General features: G+C 39.1%; 1 protein-coding gene across 4 annotated transcripts in view; it reads left to right on the forward strand.

Annotated features, from left to right (window-relative positions):
• Positions 1–339: 339 nt before the first annotated feature.
• The window catches only part of UBP1 (upstream binding protein 1), a 34,864-nt gene continuing 8,592 nt past the window's right edge, over positions 340–26,611 (forward strand). For 2 of the 4 annotated variants that reach the window (XM_058019024.1, XM_058019015.1), the window contains exons 1-9: positions 340–511; positions 9,545–9,696; positions 14,830–14,906; positions 17,052–17,157; positions 17,757–17,863; positions 18,940–19,092; positions 19,250–19,360; positions 19,911–20,018; positions 26,468–26,571. In XM_058019024.1, coding sequence (XP_057875007.1) covers positions 399–511; positions 9,545–9,696; positions 14,830–14,906; positions 17,052–17,157; positions 17,757–17,863; positions 18,940–19,092; positions 19,250–19,360; positions 19,911–20,018; positions 26,468–26,571 — 1,031 coding nt within the window. In that variant the 5' untranslated portion in view covers positions 340–398. The remainder of the gene's footprint in view (positions 512–9,544; positions 9,697–14,829; positions 14,907–17,051; positions 17,158–17,756; positions 17,864–18,939; positions 19,093–19,249; positions 19,361–19,910; positions 20,019–26,467; positions 26,572–26,611) is intronic. The other 2 variants (XM_058019007.1, XM_058019031.1) reach the window with 2 other exon arrangements.

Raw genomic sequence — 26,611 nt, forward strand, 5'->3', positions numbered from 1 at the left:
TGCCGCCGCAGCCTCCCCCCTGCGAATGATGCGGCGGGAGGCGCCGCTGGGCTGGGTCGGAGCTCGGGCGGCGGCAGAAGCGGCGGCGCTGGGCAGTGTCCGGTCGGAGGAGGAGGAGGCGGCGGCCGCCCGGTCCCCAGCGCCCCGCGGCGGCCGGGCGGGCGCAGGATGCTGAGAGCGACCCCGCGCCCTGGTCGCGCTGCGAGGAAAGGGCCCCCCCGGGGCTGAGCGCGGAGCCGCCCCCGTCCCCCCGCCCCGCACGTGCTTTTTCCCCGCTCTCCCCCCGTCTCCTCCAGCCCCCTCGCCCGCCCGGCACCGCCTCCCCGGCGGCCCCGGTGCGAGCGGCTCCGCCCCGTCCGGCTCCTCCCGCGGCGGGAGCGCGGCGGGGCCGGCGGAACATGGCGTGGGTGCTGAAGATGGATGAAGTGATCGAGTCCGGGCTGGTGCACGACTTCGACGCCAGCCTCTCGGGCATCGGGCAGGAGCTGGGAGCCGGTGCCTACAGCATGAGGTAACTCGGCCCGCAGCGCATCCCATCCCATCCCATCCCCGCCGCCGGGCGCCGCGTCCCCGCCGGCCTCCTCGGGCCGCGCTGCCCTGCCCGTGCCGTGGGCAGGCTGAGGCTGCGCGGGAAGGAGCCGGAGTTTCTCCTTTCCCCCCACCTTTTTTCTTTCTTTTTAATTTTTTTTTTACCTCCTTATGCTTTTCCCGAGGCGCGGGCCCGTGCCGGAGCGGCTCCCGCCCTGCCCTGCCGTACTGGCAGGTGGCCGCTCGGGAAGGGCGGGCAGCCGCCTGCGCCGGGGTGCTGCTGCCTTTATATGCCAGATCCTGCCCTAAAACTGATATTTCGCCGTCTCTTCGGTGTGTAACCGGACCCTGCCTTCCAAACTATGGTCGTCTTACACTCGGCAAATGTAGTTCTGTCGTGATAAACAATAGGTGTTTCCTGCCAGATTTAAAAATGTTATTTCTCGAGCAGGTAAACGTTGTCGTTAATAGAGTGGTTGTACTTTATTCAATACTTACTCTGTATTTCTGTGTAGTGATGGGGTTTTTTCTATGTAGTGTGTCTTTAATGATGGGGTTTTTTTCCTTGCCGTGTAGGTCTCTGTTCGTAGTCAACTCGGCGGTTTCCTTACCTTTTGATTGTTTTCCAGGTTTTACGGAGTTAGTGTTTAAGTAGCGTTTGGGTGTACCTTCTCGAAACTAAGTTAAAACTGTACTTGTTTGAGTAAATTTTAGCTTGCTCATGGGCAGAATGTGTAGATTCCTGAGTGACGACTTAGTGTGAAAAAGAGAAACTGTTTTGGAGGCAACGACAGACATTTTAAGTCCAAGGTTTTCGACAGGGTTTGTCGGTGTTAAAGGATTTTGTCTGGAGAAGTAAAACACTTGCATTTGATAGTTTTGATGGCCTAGCCTGTATAAAAGGCACGTTCTCTCTCAGGGGAAACTGGAGCTTGCAGGTGACCACAAGCTTCATCTATTATGTATGCTTTAAGGCACGACTTCCCAGGTAAAATGTTTGGAAGTGCAGTGTCTTTGCTGGAAGTTACAGAAAAGGGCTTCTGCTGGAGAGAAATGAGGACACTTTGATAGTGTTTGGTATTGTGAGTTCGGTGGATTTATGGTGGGACATGTATTTGATGGGGGTTTTGTTCTGTGTGGGGTTTGGATTGTGTGTTGGTTCGTTGGTTTGTTTTTTGTTGTTTTGTTTCGGGGTTTTTTTAAATTAAAAATAACGTTGAGAACTTGCCAGTTCAGAGAACGAAGTGATTCATTTCTCTTGATGAGAATATTCGTGATTTTATATTCAGCTTGTCTGGCTTTTATCCCACTTCTGTCCTGTTTCTGTCTTTGCCTTCAGTCATTCATCCCATGAAGTGGTGTGCCAGTTTTTTTGGGCAGCTGTGTGGTTGTTGCCTGGGTGGGTTCTAAGTGCAGACATGCATGGGAAATGAGTGTGCTCATGTTCAAGAGCTGCTCTTCTCTATCTTGATCCAGTTCTTTCTAGGATCTCTTATGATTAAAAGTTCTGCATTTTGACTGTTAGGAATACACAGGAAAATATAGAAAAACCTAACTTCATTTCTCATCCCAGTAATGCACCTACTTCAGTTTCTAGGAATTGTAAGAATTATCTTATTGTTGTGGGATAGATTTTTTTTTTCTGGTCATATCATCCTGTTATGGTGGCTGGCTTTTTGTTACATATACCTGCCTATTAGGACGTTTTGAGTTACCACAGAAAGAGTTGTAACCAGTAAAAACAGCACTTAAAAAGTAATATTTTATAAGCTAAGCTCTATATTAGTCTTGAATCTTGTACAGCACTTCCTCTGCAGAGTATTTTTGGAAAACATACAGAGTAGTAGTAGTGTTTGTAGCTACAGTCACAGACCCTGTAGTTCAAGAGGTCACCTAATTGCCATCAGTGTTTGTTGGATTCAGATTCTCAGCCCAATGTAAGTTATTCTATGTATTGGTTAGATTTCTACTTCAGAGAAATTATGGCCTGTCAAGTGATGTGAGAGGGGAAAACCAAAAGAAGTGGCAAAGCATGAACAGGAAGGACACTGCTCTGTCACTGTTCATTGTGCCACTGGAAGTTAATTACTTGTCACTTTCTAACAAAGCAGAAGAAGAAAATGAAATATTGCCTAGAGGAGAGTTCTCAGTGAACTCCCCAAGGTATATGCCCCCTTGATTTTCTTAGATCTGCATGTAATCTCTTTAACTGTTGGGGTTGTATATAAAGGAGTTGATACTTCCTGGAGTTGATGGTAAGTCAGAGCCCTTAGATAGAATTTATGGCATTACTCCTGTGTTTATTCTTCCTGGAAAAGTTGCATATGTTCATTGATCATCAGTCCATTATAGGACTTTTGTTAGAAGGCAGCTAAGTGCCTCCTGAATTTCCCTTCAGATTCACAGTTTTAGTTTTAGATACTTTCTGAAATTTCTTTATCAAGTCTCAATACCCGTTTTTTTTTTCTGGTAGCACCTTCTCATGCAAAAAGAAACTACCTATAATCACAAAATTAAATTAAATTTATTGTAACAGTTTGTCAGATGTGTCAACACCTGCACCAAAACCCATATAAAAACATTGTACCCTTCAGTGATACTGAGTTTTGAGTTAATTTAAGGAAGTTAATGTTTGTTTCTGTTGGTAATGGCACCTATCATGTTTTCTTTTGAATCCCTCATAATATCCATTGTAACACAGAAGCAGTTGTGTATGTTTGAGGATCACTCATGGTTGCTATGAACTATAAAAAAAATGGAGGCTGTTTAAAGTTAAGTTTCAAAGAACTGCATGTCATCTTCCTACCAGAATTCCATTTTTTATCAGTGAATTATTTGATTATTCAATCCCTATACATTGGGTTAATTGAGCATTAATAGACAGAAAAATACCTTAATGACTAAATTTTTATGTGTAATTTGAAAGCTTAGTATATGGATTTATTTAAATGATTGCAATTCCAATGGTGTTTGTAGTGGTACAATTCAACCCTCTCATGGGGAACTTGAAAATTATTTCAAGAGTAGCTGTTTTGGTAGAAAAGACTGTATGAAAATACATGCAGGCAATCCTCCATTTTTGGAGAATCAAGTCAGTTTGCCTGTGCTGCATCTCCCAAACACTTCATTGTCTTTGGAGAATGCAGCTGTGTGCTGCCTTGGTTGAGGAGAGGGAAAGCCTGATGCAGTGTTCACTCTTGTCTCCTCGCTGTGCTGTGGAGAGCCTTGGCTGGTGAGGGCACTTTGTGTACCAAGCTCTCCAGCACAGTTCAGGCTGAAGGAACTCTGAGATGGTCCGTCAGGAAATGCTGTCTGACAAATTGAAGCTCTCTTTTCAGGAGGAGAAAGGGAAGGTGTTCTCTTCTAACAGCTTTTGGGTCCCTGGCAGCCTTTTTGGCTTCTGATAAACATGATTGGGTTGTGACAGTTACTGCCTTAACTAAATAATTGCTGGGCAAAACCAAAAAAGAGTTCTTATTCAGGCCCTGGTTTTGGCTGCTGTTACATTATGACAGGCAAATTGCTGTTTATGTTTCCCCTAATGTCTCCCACTCTTTTGAGACTCTACTGCTGCTTATATTGGATTTTTGAAAGAGGAATCTTTGCTGATGCTGTCCTGATTTGTTTTTCTTTTCTACTTTTTTAGATGTACAAAGTATTTTCTGCAGAATACATTATAAAGCTTCTCTTTTAGTGGTCTGTTCTATTTTTTTATGCATTGCACTGTAGAAAAAAAAATTCACTCACATATAGACTCTAAAATAAAATGTCGGGTACTGATTGGAATTGGAGCTCAATTCTTTGTGCAAGCACACAAGTAAGTAAATACCTGTGAGGAAATAGGCATTTGAGGGAAAAGCGTGTCCGTAAATCTAAGCTTCCTTGTTCTGTTACCACAGATAAAACATGTTGAAAGATAAACCTCATGTTCTAGATCGTTGACATTGGCCTGGGTTTGAGTTTTTTTGTTGTTGTTTTCTTCCAAGTTGAGTGTGTGAATAGGTTACAAAAAGTCAGGGGGCAGTTTAATTTTTAAGGAAAAGACTTCAAAGTGCAGAACTGCCTTCTCTGTTCCTCTGTCACCTCTGCTGTTGGGTGTGCATAGCAGATTGAGAGCAGGGCAGCAGGTCTGCCTTCGTGTGCTCTTCTCCATGTAGGAGCCATCTGTACTGGAGCCTGCTGCAAGTGAGAGCAGCTGCCTGACCTCCCTGTGTTGGAGGAGTGGATTTGTCATGGTGAACATTCTTACTTCTTTTCCTTGGTAGGAAGGACAAGTGATGTTGTTGGCATTTTCTTCTTTCTTTGATTGGTGGTTTCTTGCATTTTGTGCCAGACTGCCCTTAAATTGAAGCCTTTCTCCATCTGAGTTTCTGTGGGATGGTCTGTGGGATTCCCAGGAACAGCGTGACATTTGCACCTGTTTCTCCTGTGTAGGATTTCTCGGACAGCTGTTGCAGAGAAGGTTTTTTCCCAGAAATTAATTCCAGGGGTCCTTCCCCCCATCAAACTTGCTTTTTAGGAAGTACCAGGTCTCCCACTGCCTTACATTTTCCTATGACTTGCTCATACCTCTGAACAGTTCAGAGCTTGGCCTTGAGATCGTAACTCTTAATTCAAAGACTGCTTGAGAAAAATTTTTCCTAAAGGTATTTGTCCTCGTAAAAAACATGCTTTAAAGTTTCAAAAGACCTGTTCAAAAGGCCTTGGGATGCTTTAGTACTCACACCCAAAAGTATACATACAACCCAGAAGATAGATAAGGCAGATGATTGATGGAACATCAGTTTGAATTTTGTTGACAGAGTAGTTCCTGTTCTTGTAAGGACAGGAAGTTCTTCATTTATTTTTGACCCTATTATTATTATTAGGGAGGGGCTTTTTGGATGTGTGTGTTAGGCTTTTTTTAAAATGCTTTGGACAATGTGTGGAAAGAAGGTTTTAAATTTTTAAGGAAGGTGATTTTGAAGGCTTACAAACACATTTCACAAGCATGGGGGGGATAAATTACATTTTTCTTGGTTTTTGTAATATGTTTATCTAGGGTACATGACTTAGGACAGCTTCTCACATGTGCTGGATCCCACTGGATGCTTTAGTTCAAGTGGTAACATTCACCTTACTTCCTCTTCTAAGCCTTCCTGCTTTTGTATGATGATGTTTCATGTATGCACCTCTGTAGCATAAGTAGTGTTGAGCATAACTTGTGTTGGAGGGTAGGTTTGCTGCCTGCATTTGGGATGTAATGAAGACTTTCTGTTGGGTTGTTCTCTGGGTAAATTTTCCTCCTCCCTATAGGTGCCTTTCATTTGAATGCTTTAGATAACACATGCTGAGGAACTGAGATAAGACTTTTCTTACTAGAGCTAATAGTTTCAAAAACTTGGTCTTGGAGTTCCTTCCATCAGGAGAGTAAATCCTGCTAAATGGACTTTTCTCAAATGATATTAGAAAATATAACAAAAGATGCTACTTGTCCTTCCAAAGGTTACTACTCACCCATACATCAGCTTCCTTGTAGCTCTAGAGTTCACTTAAATGAGACTAGTGAAGTAAATGAATCTTTACTTTACAAGATCAAAAGTTAATAATGGCAAAAAAAGAACAGAATTAGTGTCTTCAAGCTCTCTGTTCTCCTGTAGTCTGAAATAATTTCAGCAGTAGCTATTTTGGAACACTTGGCTTTTCCTCCATGTAGGCTGCTCTGCCAGTGGGCACTTCAATTTAGGTAAGAACTTCAAGTTTAGGTTCTTTGCTGTGTGAAATATCTTAAGCAAAGCTGGCACTACAAGTCCCTGTCTCTCATCTCTACTGGCCTAACAAAACCAAGATTTCACCAGGTGAGTAAGAAAATGACTGAAGGATGCTTACATATGTGTATGTAGGCATGGAGGCTGCCAGGGCTTGACTGTGGGCAGATGATTTGTTCTGCTGGGACATTGGCTCATTATAAATGCAGAAATTGTAGTGGGGGTCTGAGAGGAGAAAGGCTGGAGCTGACAAGGTTGATCTGTTCTCTGTATTGTGTTTGTTTGTGGGATTTCTTTATGGGTTTGGTTTTTGTCATTGTTGGGTGTTAAAATAGAATCAGTCTAAGATTAGAGGTGGTAAAAAGACTGATTTAGCATCTCCATAGTTTCTGGTAATGTGATTGATGCAGTAGCATGTATTATATGCAGTTTTTCATCTTTAGCTTTTAATATTAAAAATACTAAGTTTCTGTTTCCTGTTCTGTTTCCCATTGTAAGCAGTCTTTGCCCCTTTTTTTCACCTGTGCTGCAATGAATTTTTATTTGTAGAAAATGTTTGTTGCTGTGAAATTTAGCTAGTCCCTGATCCTTAAACTGATCCTTCAGGTCTTATTTTGAAATACCTTATTGACTGTTTTAATTGCAGCTTTAGTCTGTTTTTAGATGGGGAAAGAGTGTATGTTGAAATGCAAAAAACACCAATATTTCATTGTTTGCAAGTGAATGAATCAAAATATTTTTTAAATGGTATTTATTTAAAGATGGTCTAGGAAGAAGTTTACATTGCATTGCCTTGTGTTTTCCTTTGGAATGTATTAGTACTCAGAAGAGTTTTACAGGAAAAAATTGTCTTGTGCTGTCTTATGGAGTATTTTTTAGAATAGTGGCGTTTAAGAATGAACAGTGTGCTCTCTTTACAGCTAAATTGTAGGCTTGTAGAGCTGGATGTCTTTATTTTTCCTTCTTCTTCTGCAGTGGCAGTTAGTCATTATGCTTTGGAAGTATTAGCAAAAGCTGGTTTAAAGCTGCCTAAATTGGTGTATTTGTAGGCTTCCAATGCAAAGTCTCTTAGCTAATTCATCAACCCCACATCACACTTTCTTAAGCCAGACCAGCTACATTATAAACTTCAAATTGTGAGTGGAAAATGAAGACTTTAAAGATATTTTTCACAAATACACAAAAGATTTCTCTTTAATCATGTGTGTTATGTGAAGGCAAGTGCTGCAGAACTTACTCAAGAATTACAAGTAATTTATTTGATGAGATACTTCTCACGCCCTGGTTGTTGCACTTTGACTGGTGTGTGTATTTTAAACATTGCCCTTGTTTCCATGTTGTTGCCATTTTAAAGTTCCTCCTCATAATGGCACTTGTGTTTTGGGTGCTGAAGTGTGTGGTGAGCGTGGGTTCCTGGTGCAGCAGTCCTGTCCTGAGAGCACACTTGCTTCCCTCTGCTTGTCACTGTCGCAGCACTCCCTCTTGTGTTGGGCTGCTCCTGCTGCCCTCCTGATGACTTCGGGGCTTGAAGCAGCTCCTTCCTTCAGTTTCTTCTGAGTCATCCTCAAGGAGCACTCACCCATCTGTGGATTTTGCTGCCTTACTCAGGGATTCTTGTCTCTGTATGAGAAAACTCTTTGAAGGGTGTCCACTCTCTGAAGTGGTTATTTCACATCTTCATTTGTAGCTTAATTCTTCTCTGGGCTACAGATTGAGGAGGTGGCATCAGAAGTAGCTAGGACATGGTTCAGTTTTTTGGGCAGTGTACTGCCTTGTTCTGCTCTCATCAGTCTTTGTAGCATCTCCTGTGGTTTCTTCCTAGTGAAAGGGAATCTATATGGGTGTCTTTTTTTGGTCTCTTTTTTGAGGATTCACAGTACAGTCTCTTCAAGGCATAGACAAATTTCTTAGACTTTGTCACCCTTCATAAATATTTTCTTGTCAATATAACGTTTTCCAAGTAGCACAGGGAGTAACAACCCTAGTGGAATGTGGCACTTGCCCTGAAAAAAAGTTGGGGTGCCCCTGCACTCTGCATATCTAAGACTTAAGCAGACCAAGTCTTACATTCTAAGCCTATGCAACATAAAAATATTGGCTGTCATTTCATTTTTTGAATTTATGATGATATGCTTTCTTGATTCTTCAGATATGAGCTGGAATTCATTAGCAATTAATAGACTTTTCTTTAAATAAAGCAGACTCTTGCAGAAATGAACAGTTAAAAAAACAGTTTTACTTCAAAAATTTTAGTGTACAACTAACAAATAGTTGTGCAATACAGGCATTCATAACTGTTTTACAAAATATATCAAATCCATCTTTGAGATCAATGCAAGAGATAGAAACAAGATACATGTTGGTTAAAAACTAAATTAACAGGTGAGGTGGTGTGAGATCTTAATTCACATTTGAAACCTTTTTAAGGAAAGTTGCATGGATATGCAGATGATGTCATCATGAACAAAAATTCAGTACAAGAAAAGCTCCTAAAAATCTAATTTATGCAGGATTTTTGAATACAAGCAAGATTATTACTAATACAGATTATTAATTTCTGTAGAAAGCAGAAGATGTGTTTGCTGGTTGTGGTGAAGCTGTCTCTCTTACCACAGCTTGTGGACAACATGGATTGCTCTTTATTCTCTAGAAACGTGGCATTTCCAAAGATTTTCTGGTGCTTATGCATCATAGATAAGTGAAGCGAATCCTGGCATAAACTTTTCATAGCTTATGTTTTGTGAGTCTGCTGCTTAATCATTTTTGAGCTAATCAGGGTGCCAAAGCCTAAGTAAAGCTTGAGAATGCCAACAGAATTAATAGCTTAGACATAATGGTACTAAATGAGGAGAGAGATACTTTGACAGTGTAGGTAACTCACTTTGGGAAATACATTATTCCAAACAGAAAATTAAAACCTTGCTTTCATTTGCATGTTTATTAGGCAAGCTTGGCTGTGTTGACAGGTGAAAAGTTGAAGAAAGAACAGAATTTTTTAAGTGGAGACAGGAAGCAAAGATTAGGTTTTCAAAGGATCAACACAACTGTTTGTCTTCTTAAGTCCCATGGTATTGTTTATGTATCCTAGCCTAAAGTTCTGGTGGAAAATCTTTTTGATCCTGCTCATATAGATTTTACTAATAAAATGACTAACAAAATTCTATATGTATTTCACTGTGGAGTTTTTTAAGTCACAAATAACTTTTTTTCTTTAACTTCAATCAAAACAGGGCCAACAGTCTCAAAGTTGTCTGTTTTTTTCTTTTCAGTGATGTTTTGGCGCTGCCTATTTTCAAACAGGAAGATTCCAGCCTTCCACAAGAAAATGAGACCAAGCATCCACCTTTCCAGTATGTTATGTGTGCTGCAACATCTCCAGCAGTCAAATTATATGATGAAACTCTCACATATTTGAACCAAGGTTGGTATATGTGTGTGAATGCAGCTTATGGTGCAAGCCTGATACTGGAGTGGTATTTCATGTTTTGATATGTGTGTGTCTATATCCAGAATAAATGCATGTCAGAAATGAGGTTGTAGACATTGAGGTTGTAAAGATGCCTTGCTAGTTAGTCTTGTTTTGTCCAATTTGTAGGCTCACAGCTATAGTATGGTGTTACTTTCCCTTTGGATTCTGGTAGGAGTGGGCTCTTTCTTCCTTTGTTGGTTTGGGTTTTTTTTTTCCTGTTGTGTGTTGCCCCTCTTCATCCCCCAATAAAATCAAGCCAACAGACCTTTTAGGAGACAAATTTCAGGCAGTAATAGCTGAAAATTTGTGACTAATTTGGCATTTCTGTTTAAATTTGATTGATAAGAACAAGTTAATTGGATATATGCATGAGATACAGACAAACAGCCCTCAAAAATCATAATAAATGTTAAAATGTCAGTCCCTGAGGTGGTGTATAGAAGGAACCACTGTAATTGCTCTCAAATTAGCTAGACATGTCTGTTCAGAGCTGTATTATGTTTAAACACGATCACAAGTGCAGTTACCTTTGGAGTTTGTATACATTTACCAGAAATTAACTAGATAAATACTTTATGTGAATCAGGATGGTTTTTTTTTTCCTTTTTCTCTGGGTTTTAATTTGCATGAAAATTGATTTTTTTTTTTTTTTTTTTTTTGTTTTTCTTAGAGAGACCACTGACTGCTGGGTAGAATAATCTGAATGTAGTCATTGCCTTATGATAAAACCTTCCTCTGAGAAGATTTCCACTGAGAATTACATTGGTGTCCTAAGTTTAGCCAGCTAGTATTCTGAACTTAAAATCATTTATCATTTGTTTTGGATCATATCAATGGCTGCATACATCATATCAATGGCTGCAGCTCTTCTTCCCCCTCCTCTGGCTCTAAAGCCCTAGAATCTCCCATCCTTTATCTAGTTCAGCTTTCTTTGTCTTGTGGATTTTGACTCTAAATCTCAATAGACTGTGATGGTATATTTAACATGATTAGATGTTCAGCTGTAGCTGACTGAAAGTTCAGATCTTGGAATGATGATGGTTGGTTGTTCAGGGGTTTGCAGAGTTCTTACTGTGAAATCTGTTAAATGGGTCCACTGGAAGCATATTGGAGTTGTGGGACCCATTTAACAGATTTCACAGTAAGAACTCTGTTGTGGAGTTGTGGAGTTTGGGTTGGCTGCTGTTCAGCTAGATGTATATGGAACAGCAGAAGTGGTATGAAAGAGAATTGCTTTTAAAAGGGAAGCATTCTTTGGGTTGGTTTACACAGTGCAGCAAAGCTTGGAGTTCTGTGAATGCAAAGAACTGCTTGGGAGAGATGGGATCCAGCTTGGAAAGGGCAGTGGAGGTATCTTAGCCAGCTTGTGGCTGAGCTGGTAGAGAGGGCTTTGAAATGGGAACAGTGAGGGAGGGAGTGACTGACAGCAGCCCTGTGAGGGAGTGATGGCCGTGGCTGATAAGCACAGAGCATGAAAGGGAACACAGCATCAACAAAAGGAGGCTTAGACAGGGTCATCTCCAGCATTTGGATATGAGCGAGTGAGTGCCTGTAGAGCATGATTCCAAGTCAGCATAGTGAGGTGCCTCTGAAGTGCACACACAGCAGTTGTGCAAGTAGCATGGGAAGTAAGCACGAGGATTTAAGGCATCTGTGTGATTTGGGATCACTGTGACACGGTGGGATGGCTTGCAAAGTGCCATGTTACAGTCTGGGGAGATTAGCTCTTAAGGAAAGGCAGAGCAAGAGGAAAAGGGAGGGGAGGTTAAGCATTATGTGAGAGAACAGCTGGAATGTTTGGGGTTCTGCCTAGGGATAGGTGATCATCCAATTGAGAGTTTATGGGTAAGGATTATAGATGGATATTATGGATTATGTCATATGGATGACATTATAGTGGGTGTCTGCTGTAGGCCACCTGACCAGGATGAACAAGTAGATGAGATGTTTTTTGAAGAGCTGGAAATAGCCTCACATTCACAGGCCATGGTCCTTGTAGGAGAACCTCAAGGAATGTGGTGTCTCCTGCAGGGACAGCACAGCAGGGTATGACTGGAAAGTGCTGATTGACAGCTTCCTGATCCAAGTGGTAGAGGATGGCTCTGCTATACCTCGTGAAACAGGGAAAGGCTCATTGGGGTTGTGAGTATCAAGGTCAGTCAGGCTTGTTTGCCAAGATGGTGGACTTTATGATCCTGAGAGGAAGAAGCAAGGCAGAAGACCAAGATCACATCTTTGAGCTTCAGGAGAATAGAGTTCCATGAGATAAAGCTCCAGAGGGAAGAGGGGCCCAAGATAGCTGGTTAACATTCAAGGATTAGCTCCTTCTAACTCAAGTGCAGCAAATCCCAGTGAACAGTAAGTCAGGCAAAAGTGGCAGGAGGCTTGCATGGGTAAGCAAGGGAACTCAAATACAAAAGATAGGCATACAGAACATGGAAGCAGGGACTGGTAACCTGAGAGGAGTACAGAGATGCTGTCCATGCCTGCAGGGATGCAATCAGAAAAGCCAAAGCCCAGCTGGAACTGAATCTGGTGAGGAATGTCAAAGCAAGGTGGTCTTGTGTAAGTACATAAATAGCAAGAGGAAGACAATTGAAGGGGGCCCCCTGGTGAACAGGACATTGGCCATGGTGACATGGGCCACTGAAAAGGCTGAAGTACTGAATGCCTTCTTGGGCTCAGTCTTTTCTGCTATCACTGGTCTTTAGGAATCCCAGGCCTTAGAGATGAGGGGAAAGTCTGAAGCAAGGAATATGTACCCTTGGTGAAAGAAGAACATCAGGAAATACTTAAGCAAACTGAACAGACATAAATCCACCAGTCCTGATGGGAAGCACCCACAAGTGCTGAGGGCAGTGGCCTGTGTCACTGAGGCCACCATTAATAGTCTTTGAATGATCTTGGTGACTAGGGGAGGTGCTAGAGACTACATCAAAGCTAATGTTGCTCTGATCTTCAGAAAGGAGACCCAGTGAACTACAGGCTTCCTGGGAAGGTGATGGAGCAGTGTTTCCTGGTAACCATTTCCTGGTACATAAAGTTCAAGATCATCAGGAGTAGTCAGCACAGATTTCCCAAGGGGGTATCATGCTTGACCAGCTTGATAAACATCTGAGATGAACTGGGTGACTTGGTAGACAAGGAGAGGGTAGTAGATATTGTTTACAAGTGATTTCCTTCATTAAGGCTTTTGCTGGTTTCTCCCATCAGAGCTATACCAAGAAGCTTACGAGGTATGGTCTCAATGAGCAACTTTGAGACACTCAGAACCAGCCAGGCTTAGTGCTGGGCACTTGGCTGTAGGTGGCCTTGCCTTGAGCAGGGGAATTGCCAAAGATGACCTCCAGAAGTCCCTTCCAAAATTGAACAATTCATTCATGAAACAAATTGAACAATTCATTCACAAAAATCCAAATTTTGGGATTCAATTCAATTGAATTGAATCCCAAAATTGGAATTTTTGTGAATGAAGCTGCCACAGGTTCAGTGTGAATTTAGTTCACGCTGGATTCACTTACTGTCCATAGGTGTGTCACCTTGCTCCTCTGGCTGTTCTCCAGGAAAGAACAGAGAAATTAAGTGTATGTAGGTCTTATGTAGGGATGACAAAGGTGAGTGCTGTGGTGCTTTAATGCTTTTAGAGCAGCTACATGTCCAAAACTGAATGTATCTATTCCCCTGTCTTGAAAATTTCCAGAGCTGTTTTTACATTTTCAAGTCTCTTATTCTTTGATTTTTACCTTTATCAAATCTACTGTCTCTTTTGTACCTATGAAATGCTAGCCATACTTATTGAAGAAATAATCAGAATTTTTTTCTTCACCCACTTCCCTACCCCTCCAAAAATGTTGAGTGAGGACAGAGAAATATTTGAGAAAGTTTATTAATATTGCCAGGTCCAAGAAATGCTGACTTTAAATATAGTTGAACTTACATGTGATAGCTGTGTGAGTAGAAGAACACTGGTAATTGAACAAATCACACTAACAGGAAAAGTTTCCTCCTGTTGAGTACAGGAGGAGGAATTATATATTATTTTCTCAGCTGTACCAGGTGAACATCTGTTTCATATGAATTTATGTCATCAATGACTGTATCAATGTTCACATTCTGCTTGGGTAAGGAAAGCCTGTACATGTGGAGAGTATATACATAAATATGCTTATTGGGTTTGAGCAAAAAAAAAAACCTTGAAATGCTTCATAGTTGGAAGTAACATCAGTCTTTGAAAGGTGAAAGGAGATGAAGTTATTTGCTCATTCACAGGGTTATTGCCTTGTAGGTAGGGCATGTCAGAATATCTTAAATGTGTTATACATTGGGCCATAAAGTTAGTTTGAAGGACAGTGTAGGTGATGATTTTCCTTCATTTCATCTTAGTGAAGATGTTGAAATTTATTTGGTCCCATGTTTTAGTTAGGGAAACATGATTTTGCAAATGAATATGTGCTGCTTACTCTGGAAAGAAAAAAAAATCCTTGTAGTTAAATAAATTGCTAGAAGCTTTGCTTTTGAAGCACAACAGTTTATCATATTCACTGGAAAGATAGGTTTGCTTATACTGTTGATATAAATGATAACTGTCTCTTTTAAAGGTCTATTTCTGAAATCATACAGAGCATAAAATCATACAAAGGCAACAGGTATATGGACAAAATTAAACATGGGAGAATAGTACCTGTGTTTTGGAGAAAGTATGAAAACTCTGCAATAGTTTGTTTTGGAAGACCGGTTAACGGTTCTTAGTATGTTGCCATTTGGCATTTTTAAAAAAGAAGGAATTCAGCCTTGAAATGTTTTGTTTTCAGAAAAAAAAATAGAGAAGCAAGTAGTTACACTTGATACAAAATTAAATAATTAAACTTTGAAAATATCTGTGGTTTTAAGGGGACCAAAAAGTGTCACTTTGTTTTGTTAATTTGCATGGTGTGAAGTGCATGTTGCTATCTGGATCTCTCAAACTCAAGTTTCAGGTAGTGGTATCCTCGTGTACTGTGAAGCAAAAGCTAATCTAAATGCATTAAACACAAAATAACCTTGTGCTCTTGCTCTTTTACCCATGCAATTTTTTTCTCTTTAAAGGTCAGTCCTACGAGATCCGGATGCTAGATAATCGGAAAGCTGGAGACATACCAGAGATCAATGGAAAACTGGTGAAGGTGAATTTAAGTTCACTAGATAGTGTTACTAACAAACCAAAGACTGTATATTCTATGGAATTATTTTTTCCTGCTGTCACTAGGTATTGGTCAGAATATGTGACCAGTGATGTTTAAAATAAAAACATGGATTGTGTGCGCTGCAGACCTAAGTATTTATGCAAAGCTTAAGATAGTTGTCTGTAGATTTTGTATCCAGTGTCTGTAGATTTTGTATCCAGTGGCTTCTGAGCCATCACATTGTCCACTTCAAGTGATCAGGGGAGGTGAGAGGAAGGTAGAGGATCATTTAGATAAAAGTGGAGGTATTGTGATCGTGTTTCTTAAGTGTTACAGAAAGCACATGGAGCCAGCCTGTGGGTTTTGCAGGAGTGGGCTACTGGAGATACATCCCTAGGTGAATGCATCTCTAATTTTGCTGCTTGTTGAGCCGTTTGTTCCACAGCTGAGCCCCTCTCCTCAGTTCCAGGTTTGTCTCCTTGTGCTTCAATGTTAGTAGAAGGTACTGTTGATTTGAGGTATTTTATGAAATATGAAAATGAGGCAAACTGAAAAATTAACCTGTTTGGAGCACAGATAATTAAAAGAGCTGATGGAGGGGTTTGGATTTTTCTTCTAAGCACCTGACGATTATTGATTTTATTGAATTCTCAAAAAAAATCTTATTTGGGTATTAGGAAAGAAGGGAAAAATTTCAATTAAAGTCACTTGGAAAGTGGTGCTGCTAAATGCACCAGAACAGTGTGCCTGTGGGAGGCTAAATCTTTACCTGCCAGCTTTGGGCTGTGTAATTTGTCAACTTTGGCTTGCTAGTCCTAGGCCTTGTACAGTCCTAGGCCTTATTCTTATTGTCTGTGGCATGCTTGTAAGCACAAGCATAAAAGCAGGATTTGAGAGTTCTGTGATAAAACTTTTTACATCCTGGCATGGTGACTTGCTGTAATAAGAACTGTTTTGCCTCCTTAGCTGCTATTTCCTTGTAGCCTTGGGTGTCTCTCTTCTGTGATTTTCTAGCTTTGTGTGTGGGTGATGAGTCATTTGGTTGGTACAATAGGGCAAAGCAGTGTAAAAGTTTAGAAAAGTCAGTTTTACCATAGCAAGGTATTGTAATGCTGCATCAATGAATTTTCCATTTTGGACAATTAAATATTGGAATCTTAGTAGTTTACCAAAGAAATAATTTCATGGAGGTGAAGGTGGCTACAGAGATTTCCAAGTTCCAAATGTGCTGGTTTGCAGTGCAGAAGGAATGGTTCCTTTGTGTATGTGTGCGCATGCACACACATTTGCTTCCCATTATTTTTGAAATAAGCCCAAGGAAGTGCAATTCATCTTGAAGAGGTGCTCCACTTAAAAGTTCTTGGGTTTTGTGGACACTTTAAGCTGCTGTTAATACAAGGAAGACTGTAGAATAATGGAAAAAAATATGCAAATCTGTCTACATTCTGTTTGTTGGGTAACAGTCAATGTATACAGTATTTTTCCAGCCTCTTTGTAACAAATTGCTTTATCTGTGCATTCATTTAGCAGTACCAAAACTGCCCACAAAAACAGGTATTGTTAGAGAATTGCTTCTAGCTGAATAAAATTAATCATGTTGTAGTTGTTTTGGATGAATATTTCATCTAGAGTAGTTGAGAAAGTTTGGAACTTTTTAATTCTATCAAGTAAAATCATAGATTTTTTGTAAATATCTTACAAGTGCTAGTAAGGGAATTTTCCATTTGATTTCTTAAAATGTCCTGTACAAGTTCAGAGAATTCTTAGTGAAAGAATGATCGAGTAATATTCACCACTTTTCTTAATAAGTGAAATATTTGGTGTTTGCTTTCTAAAATAATTTGATGTTGCCTACAGTGATGATGCTGTGCTGCCAGTGTTGTGCAGTTCACTGTGTGTGACTCATAGTGACCTTTTGAGTATCCAATCAGATGTAATTCTCCCTTTCAGTTTTACCACATCTTCAAGTATCTCCTGCTGCTCAGTTCTATTTCTGTGTTTTGGAATATTTTGGGATACTGATGCTTGCCAAATTTTTGCTGTAAATAATGTATTTATTAGCACTGTGGCTATTTTGGGATGGTTTAGTACTTCTATCTGTAGTGACTGTGTGGCTCATCACAGGCTTGTTTTCTTCTTTGTTAGAGCATTATAAGAGTTGTGTTCCATGACAGAAGGTTGCAGTACACAGAGCACCAGCAGCTAGAGGGTTGGAAGTGGAACCGCCCTGGGGACAGACTGCTCGACTTAGGTATAATTGTTTCTGTTTGTTGCCACTGTATGGAATTCTGTTTCCAAATTTAAATTGGTCACGTTCACATTTATGCTGAGGCTGATGGAAAAGGACAGACCAGATTTCTGGATGCTGCTTTGTCATAGTGTGTGTTTTGAATATAAAGGTTCTTGCCTCTTCTACGTTCTTTTCAAATTTTAGGTGCTATAAAAGTAAGAGAGCAATTCTGCAGCCATATACATTTAATATTCTTTCTGATTTTGATTGCTGAGTGTTGCAATGATTAGGAAAACACAGACAAAAGTAACTTTCTCTGTTAGATTGTGAAAACAATGCCAACATGGTTTCTGTACTTTGCATGACTTGATCATTTTTGATGCATAACCTCAGGGGTGGCAGCCGGGGAGGAGAATGAAAAAGCACCCAAAACCTTGAGCACTTTGTATGTTAAATCTACTAAGATTCTTTGTATTAGTCCTAAGAAACTGTTCAAGCCACCAAAGCCCACATTTTTCCATCCTACCTTGTGTATGGTGATGGTAACCTTATATTACAGTTTATTTATAGTGTTCACTTGCTGTTTGCTTTTCTGAAATACATGCTACTTATTTTAATAGATATTCCAATGTCTGTTGGAGTCATTGATATCAAGACAAATCCAAGCCAGCTCAACGCAGTTGAATTTTTATGGGATCCAACAAAATGTACATCTGCTTTTATTCAGGTTTGAAACTTTATTTGACTGGATGTCTGTGTGTGGTGCCTTTCAGGTCACAAACAGCAGTGTACTTGAACTACAAAATTTCTTGATTTATTATTTGTGGGATGGCCATTAAATACCAAAAAATATGTGTTCATAGGCTTATTGGAGTCCCTAGTTACATTCCTCTCAGTAACTTACTACTACTTTCAGCAGAAGCTTGGCATAAGGATTCAAAATTTAAAAGTATTGTCCTACAAGAAAAGGGTTTTAAATCAGGCACTCAAAAGATGTTTCTTACTATGTCAGTAGGCTTCCTTGTAGGAATTCTGTTATTTGTGTATTTGATATTCAGGGCAACTGGGCATGCTTTCTTTGGAAATTATTTAGATTAAATGTTCATATTCATATTGTTTATTTTTAGCTCGGATCTGACTTCATTGTAAAAAAGTATGGCTGTGAAGTTTCAGGTAGCAACTTTTCTTACTCTGGTTGTCAAAATAGGTTAAATTCCATATTGTCAGTAAATTAACTTTGAACTAGATAAAGATACTTTTTTTAGTAAGAGTTACATAATTGCTAAAATGTAGTTGCTTTGAAGGACTGTGAGATAAATTAGGGACTAGTTTTGTTTATACGTTTCCTTAGAAGAAATGATACCAGACTGAAAGTGGAACTGATATTATGCCACTATAGTTGGGTTGTTCTACTGGCTCACTTAAAATTCCATAAGGAAGCAGAATAAATTGGGAGTGTTGTCCAGTGAGGTTAGTCATAATTCCTTCTATTGCACTGATTTTCTCCCTAGATACCCTTAAGGGGTCTTTATAGCTTTTAAACACAGTGTTCATTCTGATGTAGCAGCTGAAGCCATTACACACTGATTAAAAGGTCTCTGGACTTTTAAAGGAGTTGGGCATATTTGAAAATATTCTGAGATGAGGATGCCTGAGGTTAAAATCTCTTCTAGTCAGTGGCCTTTTATAGCTTTGCTATGTTTTTTTACAAGAAACTGTTCATGTGATGTAGCTAACAATAATAAAGTTCATGCCTGAAATGCTTCTGAAGGTCCTTTTGGTTTGATCATTGTTTCTTTTCAGGTACATTGTATCAGCACTGAATTTACACCTCGTAAACACGGAGGGGAGAAAGGAGTTCCTTTTAGGATTCAGGTTGACACCTTTAAACAGACTGAGAATGGAGAATATACAGATCATCTGCATTCAGCCAGTTGTCAAATCAAAGTTTTTAAGGTAACATGAAAAAACAGATCCTTAAGTCTCTTAAGTTTTCATAAAGATATGGGAAACCATTATATTACTGCTTGTAATGGTTCGTGTCTGAGATCAGATTTCAGTTATAAAACCATTTCCCACTTGTGTTCATGTTCACATAACTGTTCATTTTTAGCCCAAAGGAGCAGACAGAAAACAGAAAACTGACAGAGAAAAGATGGAAAAGCGGACTGCACATGAAAAAGAGAAGTATCAGCCTTCATATGACACCACAGTTCTCACAGAGGTAACAAAATAAAATTGCATTTGTTGACTGAGGAGAATATGCATAGATACAGCACATTACTTAGCTGCAGTCTTGGAAGGGTTGGGGAAGAATTATTTCTGCATAGAAATAAAGTTTTTATTTGCCAAACTTGTCTAGCAAGCAGCAGCATTCAATTTTAAATTTTGTATAGTAAACTTGGATTTAGATACTCAATAGATGCTGTATTAAAACACACTTTAGATTGAACACTGTTTGACTGACTGTACTGAATCCTTGAGCCAGACTTTTGATACAGATTTTAAAATCTTGCAGCTGAAAAGCAAAAAAAAAAAAAAAACCAGAAAAAAAAGAGGGGGGACTCTTAAAATTTATTTACCAAATTTGAGCTTCCAAAGTCTGTTTTTCAGAGATTTTTTAATTTAAGGCCAGAGCCTCATTAGGTTTTTTATTTAAACATCAGTGAGTTCTATGCAGTTTTCTAAATATTTCAGAAGTTTTTAAAGGCTTTTAGATCTTTCCTCACTGTATAATGAAAAGAAATTGATCCACATCTTTGGTGTTTGTCCAGATGAGGCTTGAGCCTATAATTGAAGATGCAGTTGAACATGAGCAGAAAAAGTCCAGCAAGCGGACTTTGCCAGCAGACTACGGTGATTCTCTGGCAAAGCGAGGCAGTGTAAGGGACTTCTGCTTACCTTTTGATTATGCAAGATACCTTGTGCAGTGTTAGATATAGGAGAAACTTCCATTGTGTAAAGTAAAAATACTGTGATTGCTGTCTCCTATTTTATTCACTTCTTTGTATCTCAATTACTCCGTGTTTGTTTTCAGCAAAGGAATCCTTCCTAAATCTAACACTTAAACTGTTGCAGAGGGGCTGTGTAACTTGAGTCAAGAGCTTTCAGTTTTTATGACTCGAAATGAAATAGCATTTTGCTTTGCTATACATGTGTAATTAGTAGAAGTAAGAACAGTTAAATTTAGTGGTTTGTTCCTATTTGTGCTTATATTCAGTAGAAGTTTTTCATGTACATCAGTATTTTTCAAAAGCCATGTCATGTTGCAGATGATTGTCAGTGATTTTTCCTTTAGTCATCTACATACTGTGCTCCAAGCAGGTTTAATGCAGTTCAGAAGAGTCAGCTCATCTTCATGACCTGTGTTATGTTAACCCCATCTGTGCACCTCAGAGGCAATCTAACATATCCTGTGTCCTCCCTGACATATGTCCTGTGTGGTTGTCCTGCCAAGGATTAGCATTTTAGATTTCTTAAATATTGTGCCTTAAGGAGGAACAATTCCACATCTTTCATTGGCAGGTTTAAATGTCAATCAATAACATGGCTGTGGAGGGCCATTATTTGGCTGTGCTTAAGCATGATTTGGTTCATATTTATGATCTGTGAAAGTGATGTGTGAAGTTTTATATTCAGGTTATAAAATGCTGCAGTGTATGCTTCTTGTTGTTTATAACCCATGTAACTGGGTGGGAAAGAGCAAGCAATATTAGTCAGATGAGTTCTTTGGAGGATATTTGGATTTTTTGTTTTGTGCACCCAGAACTCTTGTATGCACTGAGCTGTCTGAATTTACCTTCTACTGTTCTTGGCTGCTGGGTTTTTTGGTTTTTGTTCTTTTTTTTTTTAAGTGCACGTTTATGATTCTTTGGCAGTGCATTCTTTTGCTTGTTCCAGCTGGCCCTGGGGGAGAGGCAGGAGAAAACAGACTTTTATCACTTTTGCTTATAAAGCATTTTCTAAAACTTGTCCTTGGAGGGATTTCTCTGTTTTTCTCCTGCTGTTAGAACTATTTCATTGAATGATTGTTGCTTATAGGAAGAATAACAGAGAAGGATATTGTTAAACAGATAAGACAAATCCATTGTCCAGAGTAGGACAAAATGTAGCTAAATCATAACTTTCCTTAACAATCTCTTGGAATACTAAGCTTCTATGAATTACCCTAATTCTACACTACCTTAACTGTAGTGAAGAGCTTAGATAGGACATTATTGGACTTCTGATGTCTTTCCCAAAGCACACAAAGGATAATGACCCACAGGCTATTTTGAATAGGAGCTATGTACAGCTTTCCAGTTCTCTTAATTGTGCAGCTCACTATTCCTGTTTCTTAATTGCCTGTAATGAAATGCTGTCTTGAGATAATTTGGTCAGTTTGTTGAGACCATTTTGAATTTCGTCCACACTGGATTAAATCTTTTCAGCATTGCTAACTTGATATTGTTTGCAGATTTCAACACATGCTATTTCTATCATTACAATGTTTTTTATCATTAGCAAAATTACTAGAAATCACCTAGCCCATAAAAAATACCAAGAAACACCTTTTCTTCTGTATTCATAGTGAAGCCTTGGATATTTCTATGCACTCAGTACTGGTTTTAGCTATAGGAGGTGAATGTAAAACTTGCTTGCTTGGTGTAGAAAAGGAGTATCTGATGTACATCTTGAAGGCCAATTCATTCACCTTTTTCTTTGGTCACCAGACATTCTTATTTTTGTGGGCCCTGTAAATATGGACAGGGATGATAAATGTTTCTACTTAAAGCAGTTTTGTCCTTGCAAATCTGTCTTCCTGAACATGGCCATCAGAAGCTTTGGCTGTTTCCAGATTTCCTCAGACATGCAGATCAAGTGTTCCATATTGAGCAGTACTGTTGTTGCAGAGGTGCTGAGACACAAAAAGTGAAGACCTGTTTCCCTGTGTTTAAGTATGAGATGGACACTGTTTCACATGTTATGTGTTTCTATATGATAGATCTTTTTCTTCATGGTCTTGTAGGAACTGTAGCTGTATAACAGGAAAAAACCAAACTAGAATTATTTGGAATGTATTTTTACTAGATGCAGTCAAGACTGCTGACTTAGTCAGTGCTGCTTACTAGTTGCCCAGAAATAGTGCTCTGTTACTTTTTTTGAATGTTGAAATCCATGTTGATCCTGACTATAATTCTCTTTGATTTTAAAGGTGTGAATTCTTATCTTCCTGCTACACCTAACCTAACCTTTCATTACTTGCTGTTTGCATCTCATTTTGTATGTTAGCTTTTTATTTTAGCCCTCCAAGATTCTACTGTTCTATTTGTTAGATATTACAATTTTTTTGCTTCTTTTCTTTATCTCCTATGTGATTATTTCCAGCTCAGTCACAATTGGATTTGGACAGATTTGTTTCTTACTATGCTTTCTTTCAGAAAACATTGAATCTAATATGTTTTCTTTCCAATTTAATTCTTATGGCTTTCTAACATAATGTAAGGAATTTGGTGAGGCTTCCTTTCTGAGTGGTTGTTCTGCTCGTCTATCCTTTCAAAGAACCAGAGGGGTTTTTTTTCTAACTACCATCACTCAGCCTTCCCTTATCACTTACTTTCATAAGAATGCCATCTAGATAAGCTTTTCATTACTTCTCTGAATTCACTGGATGTATCAAAATTCAGTGCTTTCACTGCACTTCTGCAGTGTTTATCTCAGTGTTGTCCAAACAGACAGAACACAGTTAAACTGCTCATTAAACTTTTCACACTATGGAGCTTTTACCTTAAGTTTCTCTGTAGATATAAAAGGCTACAAATTTAACCTTGCCTTCTGGACCTCAGAGTAGATGTTTACATACATGTGACCTTCATTCAGGGGCCACTTTATGAAGGAGGCACTTTGTTTTCCTCTCTCTTTGTACATGAAAACTAGTTCTTATCTAATGAAAAAGGGGAAAAAACCACTGTTTTCTTTCTCCTGCTTTGAATTTGTAAAAGTGGGAAAATTTGTGTTGCAGGAGTTGGGCCTTTGCACTTTCTTCTGTCTGCAGTATTTTGGTTGATTTTTATAGTACCGTGTTTTATATGTCACAAGCTTGAATATATAAACTACAAACTGATTAAACTTGGTCAAATGGTCAGTTTTTGCAGATAGAGTTGATTATAGAGAACATGGAAGTTAAAAGACTTCCAGGTATGGACCTTGAAATAAATTGGAATCTTAAATTGTAGACATGAAAGGTTGCTCCATACCATGTATAAGAAAATTGATGCTTTATTCTCTAAGGGGTGCTGTGTGTCCAAGTATAAATCTAAATTGGGGAACAAATTATACTTACTGTATTTTGGTTTTGTATTATGTTTTTATGTTTATTTGGTCTTTGAATATAGTATAGAGTTCTTTGTCAAGGTTCAGCTTTACTCTCTTGTAAGGCATCAATTTGGGCAGATTCCAGTATATTGGAGGTAGGACGGGATATGACATTAAACCATGGCTTAGAATCACTTGAGATTTTGCAATTCCTCTTAGGAATGTTCTGAGTTTAAACCTTAAATCTGATAAGTCATACTTAAAAAGATCTCTTACATTTCTTTTTAACTCAGTAAATCTTCATTCATGGCATTTTACAGAAGGCTATTAAGCATCTGAAACCAAAATAGTTTTCTCCTGAATTAATCTCCATTTGGAAATAAGACATAGTTTCTGGAGTATAGTAGTATCAGTGTGCTAGTAATGGAGGGCATTTAGGCTTGAGACCTCAAAAACATGAGCTTGGTAAATTCATCAGTATATATTAATTGCTTATTACAGGTAAAGACAATGCCAATCTTCTTTCTGTTCTGTGGTGGCACTTTACAGAGCTGAATGCTTCCATGTGACACGGTGACATTTTCTCCTAGGTTTGTGTCTACTCCTCAGGGACTTCTGTATTAGTATCATTAACTTCCTGAATGTCCTTTGGTTAACTCAGTTTTGGCTTAGGAATGTAAGAAATCTGATGGGTCAGTCCACAAGGGTGAAGTCATGTTCTGTCCCTGACAGTGACAAAGGCAGGTGCTTTTTCAGGGAAGCAGTGCTGCTTTTTGTGATCCATTCCCCTTGTAGCCCTCACCCCCCTCAATCCAGAATCATCATGCTGGATGTTAGAAAAGAAAACACATCTTTGTTTAGTCTTTGTAGTGTTAATGGATTTGGTGTGCCAGGCATTTGCTTATCCAGTTTGTGAAGTGCAGGACATTGGGGCATGAGAGTGATTCCAAAAGCATCATCAGCTCGGGTTGATTACTGGAAAACTTTCTTGTTCCTTGAACCTTTCAGAATTTAGTATCTCAGTGCTCAAATGCTCATTTTTCCCTTCCCAGCCTGTAAGACTGAAACAGGGAGAACAGAGGCAAGAGATGTGTTGCAGAAGTATTACACTTACTATTTATTTTTTCTTTTTAACCAGCCTATTGAGACTCAGTGGATACTTAGTGGTGTTTTTCCTGGAATAGGAGACAAGGCAGGAAAGCATGTTTATGGGAGAAGAAAGGCTACTTGCTTTGGATTGGGATTTTTTTTTCTGAATACTTCAAATGTGCTTCTTCCTGGATTTAAACCCAGAGCTTCGTTGTGAAGAACTTCAGCTGGGTTTGAAGGACAGAAGCACCAGCTGCAGCACCTACCTTGGGAGTGGTTCAAAAGGTGTTCTCTGGCACCAGTGCATTCTTCTCTGCCCCTGAATTTAAATACATGGTGGCTAGAATCTTGTGTGGGAATGGTTGCCAAGGATGTGGAACTTGCATCTGTGTGTCCACATAAACATCTTGGATTAAAATTTAGGAGGAGAATGTCACAAAATTAAAGAATTTTAATTGCACTTTCAAAATATTTCAGAAGAACAAAGTTAATGTTACTATATTGAGCTTTTAGTTTAAAATTACAGTTTTGGATCACATATTTAGGGAATGAACTTACACTACTTATAACTACCTGATGTAACATCTTTGAGGTTAATATTAAATCAGCTTGAGAAGAGAGACAGCAGGTGGGAATATACAGATTTGGAGGAGAGTGTGTCACCATACCAGGTTATAGAGGAGCATGCTCTGTGTGGGGGCACTGTTTGCAGCCCAAAGGGTGGCTTTGACCATGTAATCAGACTGTGGACTCTGTGGCAAACACAAATGCTAAATCTCAGACAGATAAAGCAAGTTCTTCATTTTTAAGCTATTTGCATGCAAGACAAATTTATTTTAATTCCATGTGCCATCCTGGGGAACTTGCCATCTTATGCTGACAAGTGAAGACTGGGGTCCAGCACAGAAATGTTGCTAACTCTCTTACAGAAGGTGGCAGCTGGTGTTGCCCTTATTTACTGTTTCCCCCAGACAAAGGAAGGATTTTTCAACACAAAATTGTTGAAACAAGTTGCTTTTGATATTAAGTCATAGTTGTTCCCCTCCACCCTGTTCTACAAGGCTGTGATATAAATCTGGAAATTTCTTACAAGGTGTTTAGCTGGTACATGATAAGTATATCAGAAATCTTTGTTGTCTTAAGAGGCATGGTCTTAGCTTACCTGATCTTGGGCTGCTTGCTTGTTTTAATCATGTCTTTGAACATATCAGAACTTGTTTGGTTTTTGTTTTTCTTTAAAAAATTGCAATTTTAGTACTGTTGGAAGCACTAAAAGGCAGCCTTATTTCAAAAAGCTTTATCACAATGATTTTAAAAAATACCCAAAAAAACACTGATAAAATTGGACAACTGGCTTATCATATACTTTTGATGACTTAAGCTTGTTCAAAAAATTCTAGTTTACCAAGCAGTTCAGAAAAATCAGTCCATGTAAGTAAGCACAATTTTAGTTCTGCAGTAAATTATTAAAAATTTTGAATTCACAAAATTTCCACTGAAAATTCTGTTTGTATTTGATTGTTCTCAGGGCAGAGACTTTAAATTTATCCACAAGGTGCAATCTAGCTTCATAGCTTTACTTAATATTACTGAACACTTTTTGGCGTGGGGCAGTTTAAACAGCCCTTTCATCCTCTTCAGGATAAAAGACTTTTTCCAGCATGTGGCTGTGGGAGTTGGTTTGTTTTGGTTTAAACTGAATAATCTGTACGTTTTTTTAAAGAGAAGACAGTAAAAATAGAAGTCTTCATAAAAGAACAAGAGAAAACAGAGCTGATTTTTACCTAGAATATCTGCATGTAATGTGTGGGATAGAGGGAGTCTTTATTTGGAAGTGCAAATCAGAATAGTCTGTGGATAAACCCCTGGCTTTAAATGAGAGGAGTGTACATCAGAGTAAAAAAAGGTTTTGTCAAGAGAAACTTAAGTTTTAATTCTTTATCTTCAGTGCTCACCATGGCCGGATACTCCTACAACATTTGTGAACAACAGTCCGACTCCTGCTCCGACTTTCACCTCTGCTCAGCACAACACCTACAGTGTCCCAGACAGGTAGGTTTCTCTTCTGTGTCCCCATTAAAGGCAGCATTGT

This window comes from Melospiza georgiana, chromosome 1, assembly GCF_028018845.1.
Source record: "Melospiza georgiana isolate bMelGeo1 chromosome 1, bMelGeo1.pri, whole genome shotgun sequence".
NCBI classification, from domain to species: domain Eukaryota; kingdom Metazoa; phylum Chordata; class Aves; order Passeriformes; family Passerellidae; genus Melospiza; species Melospiza georgiana.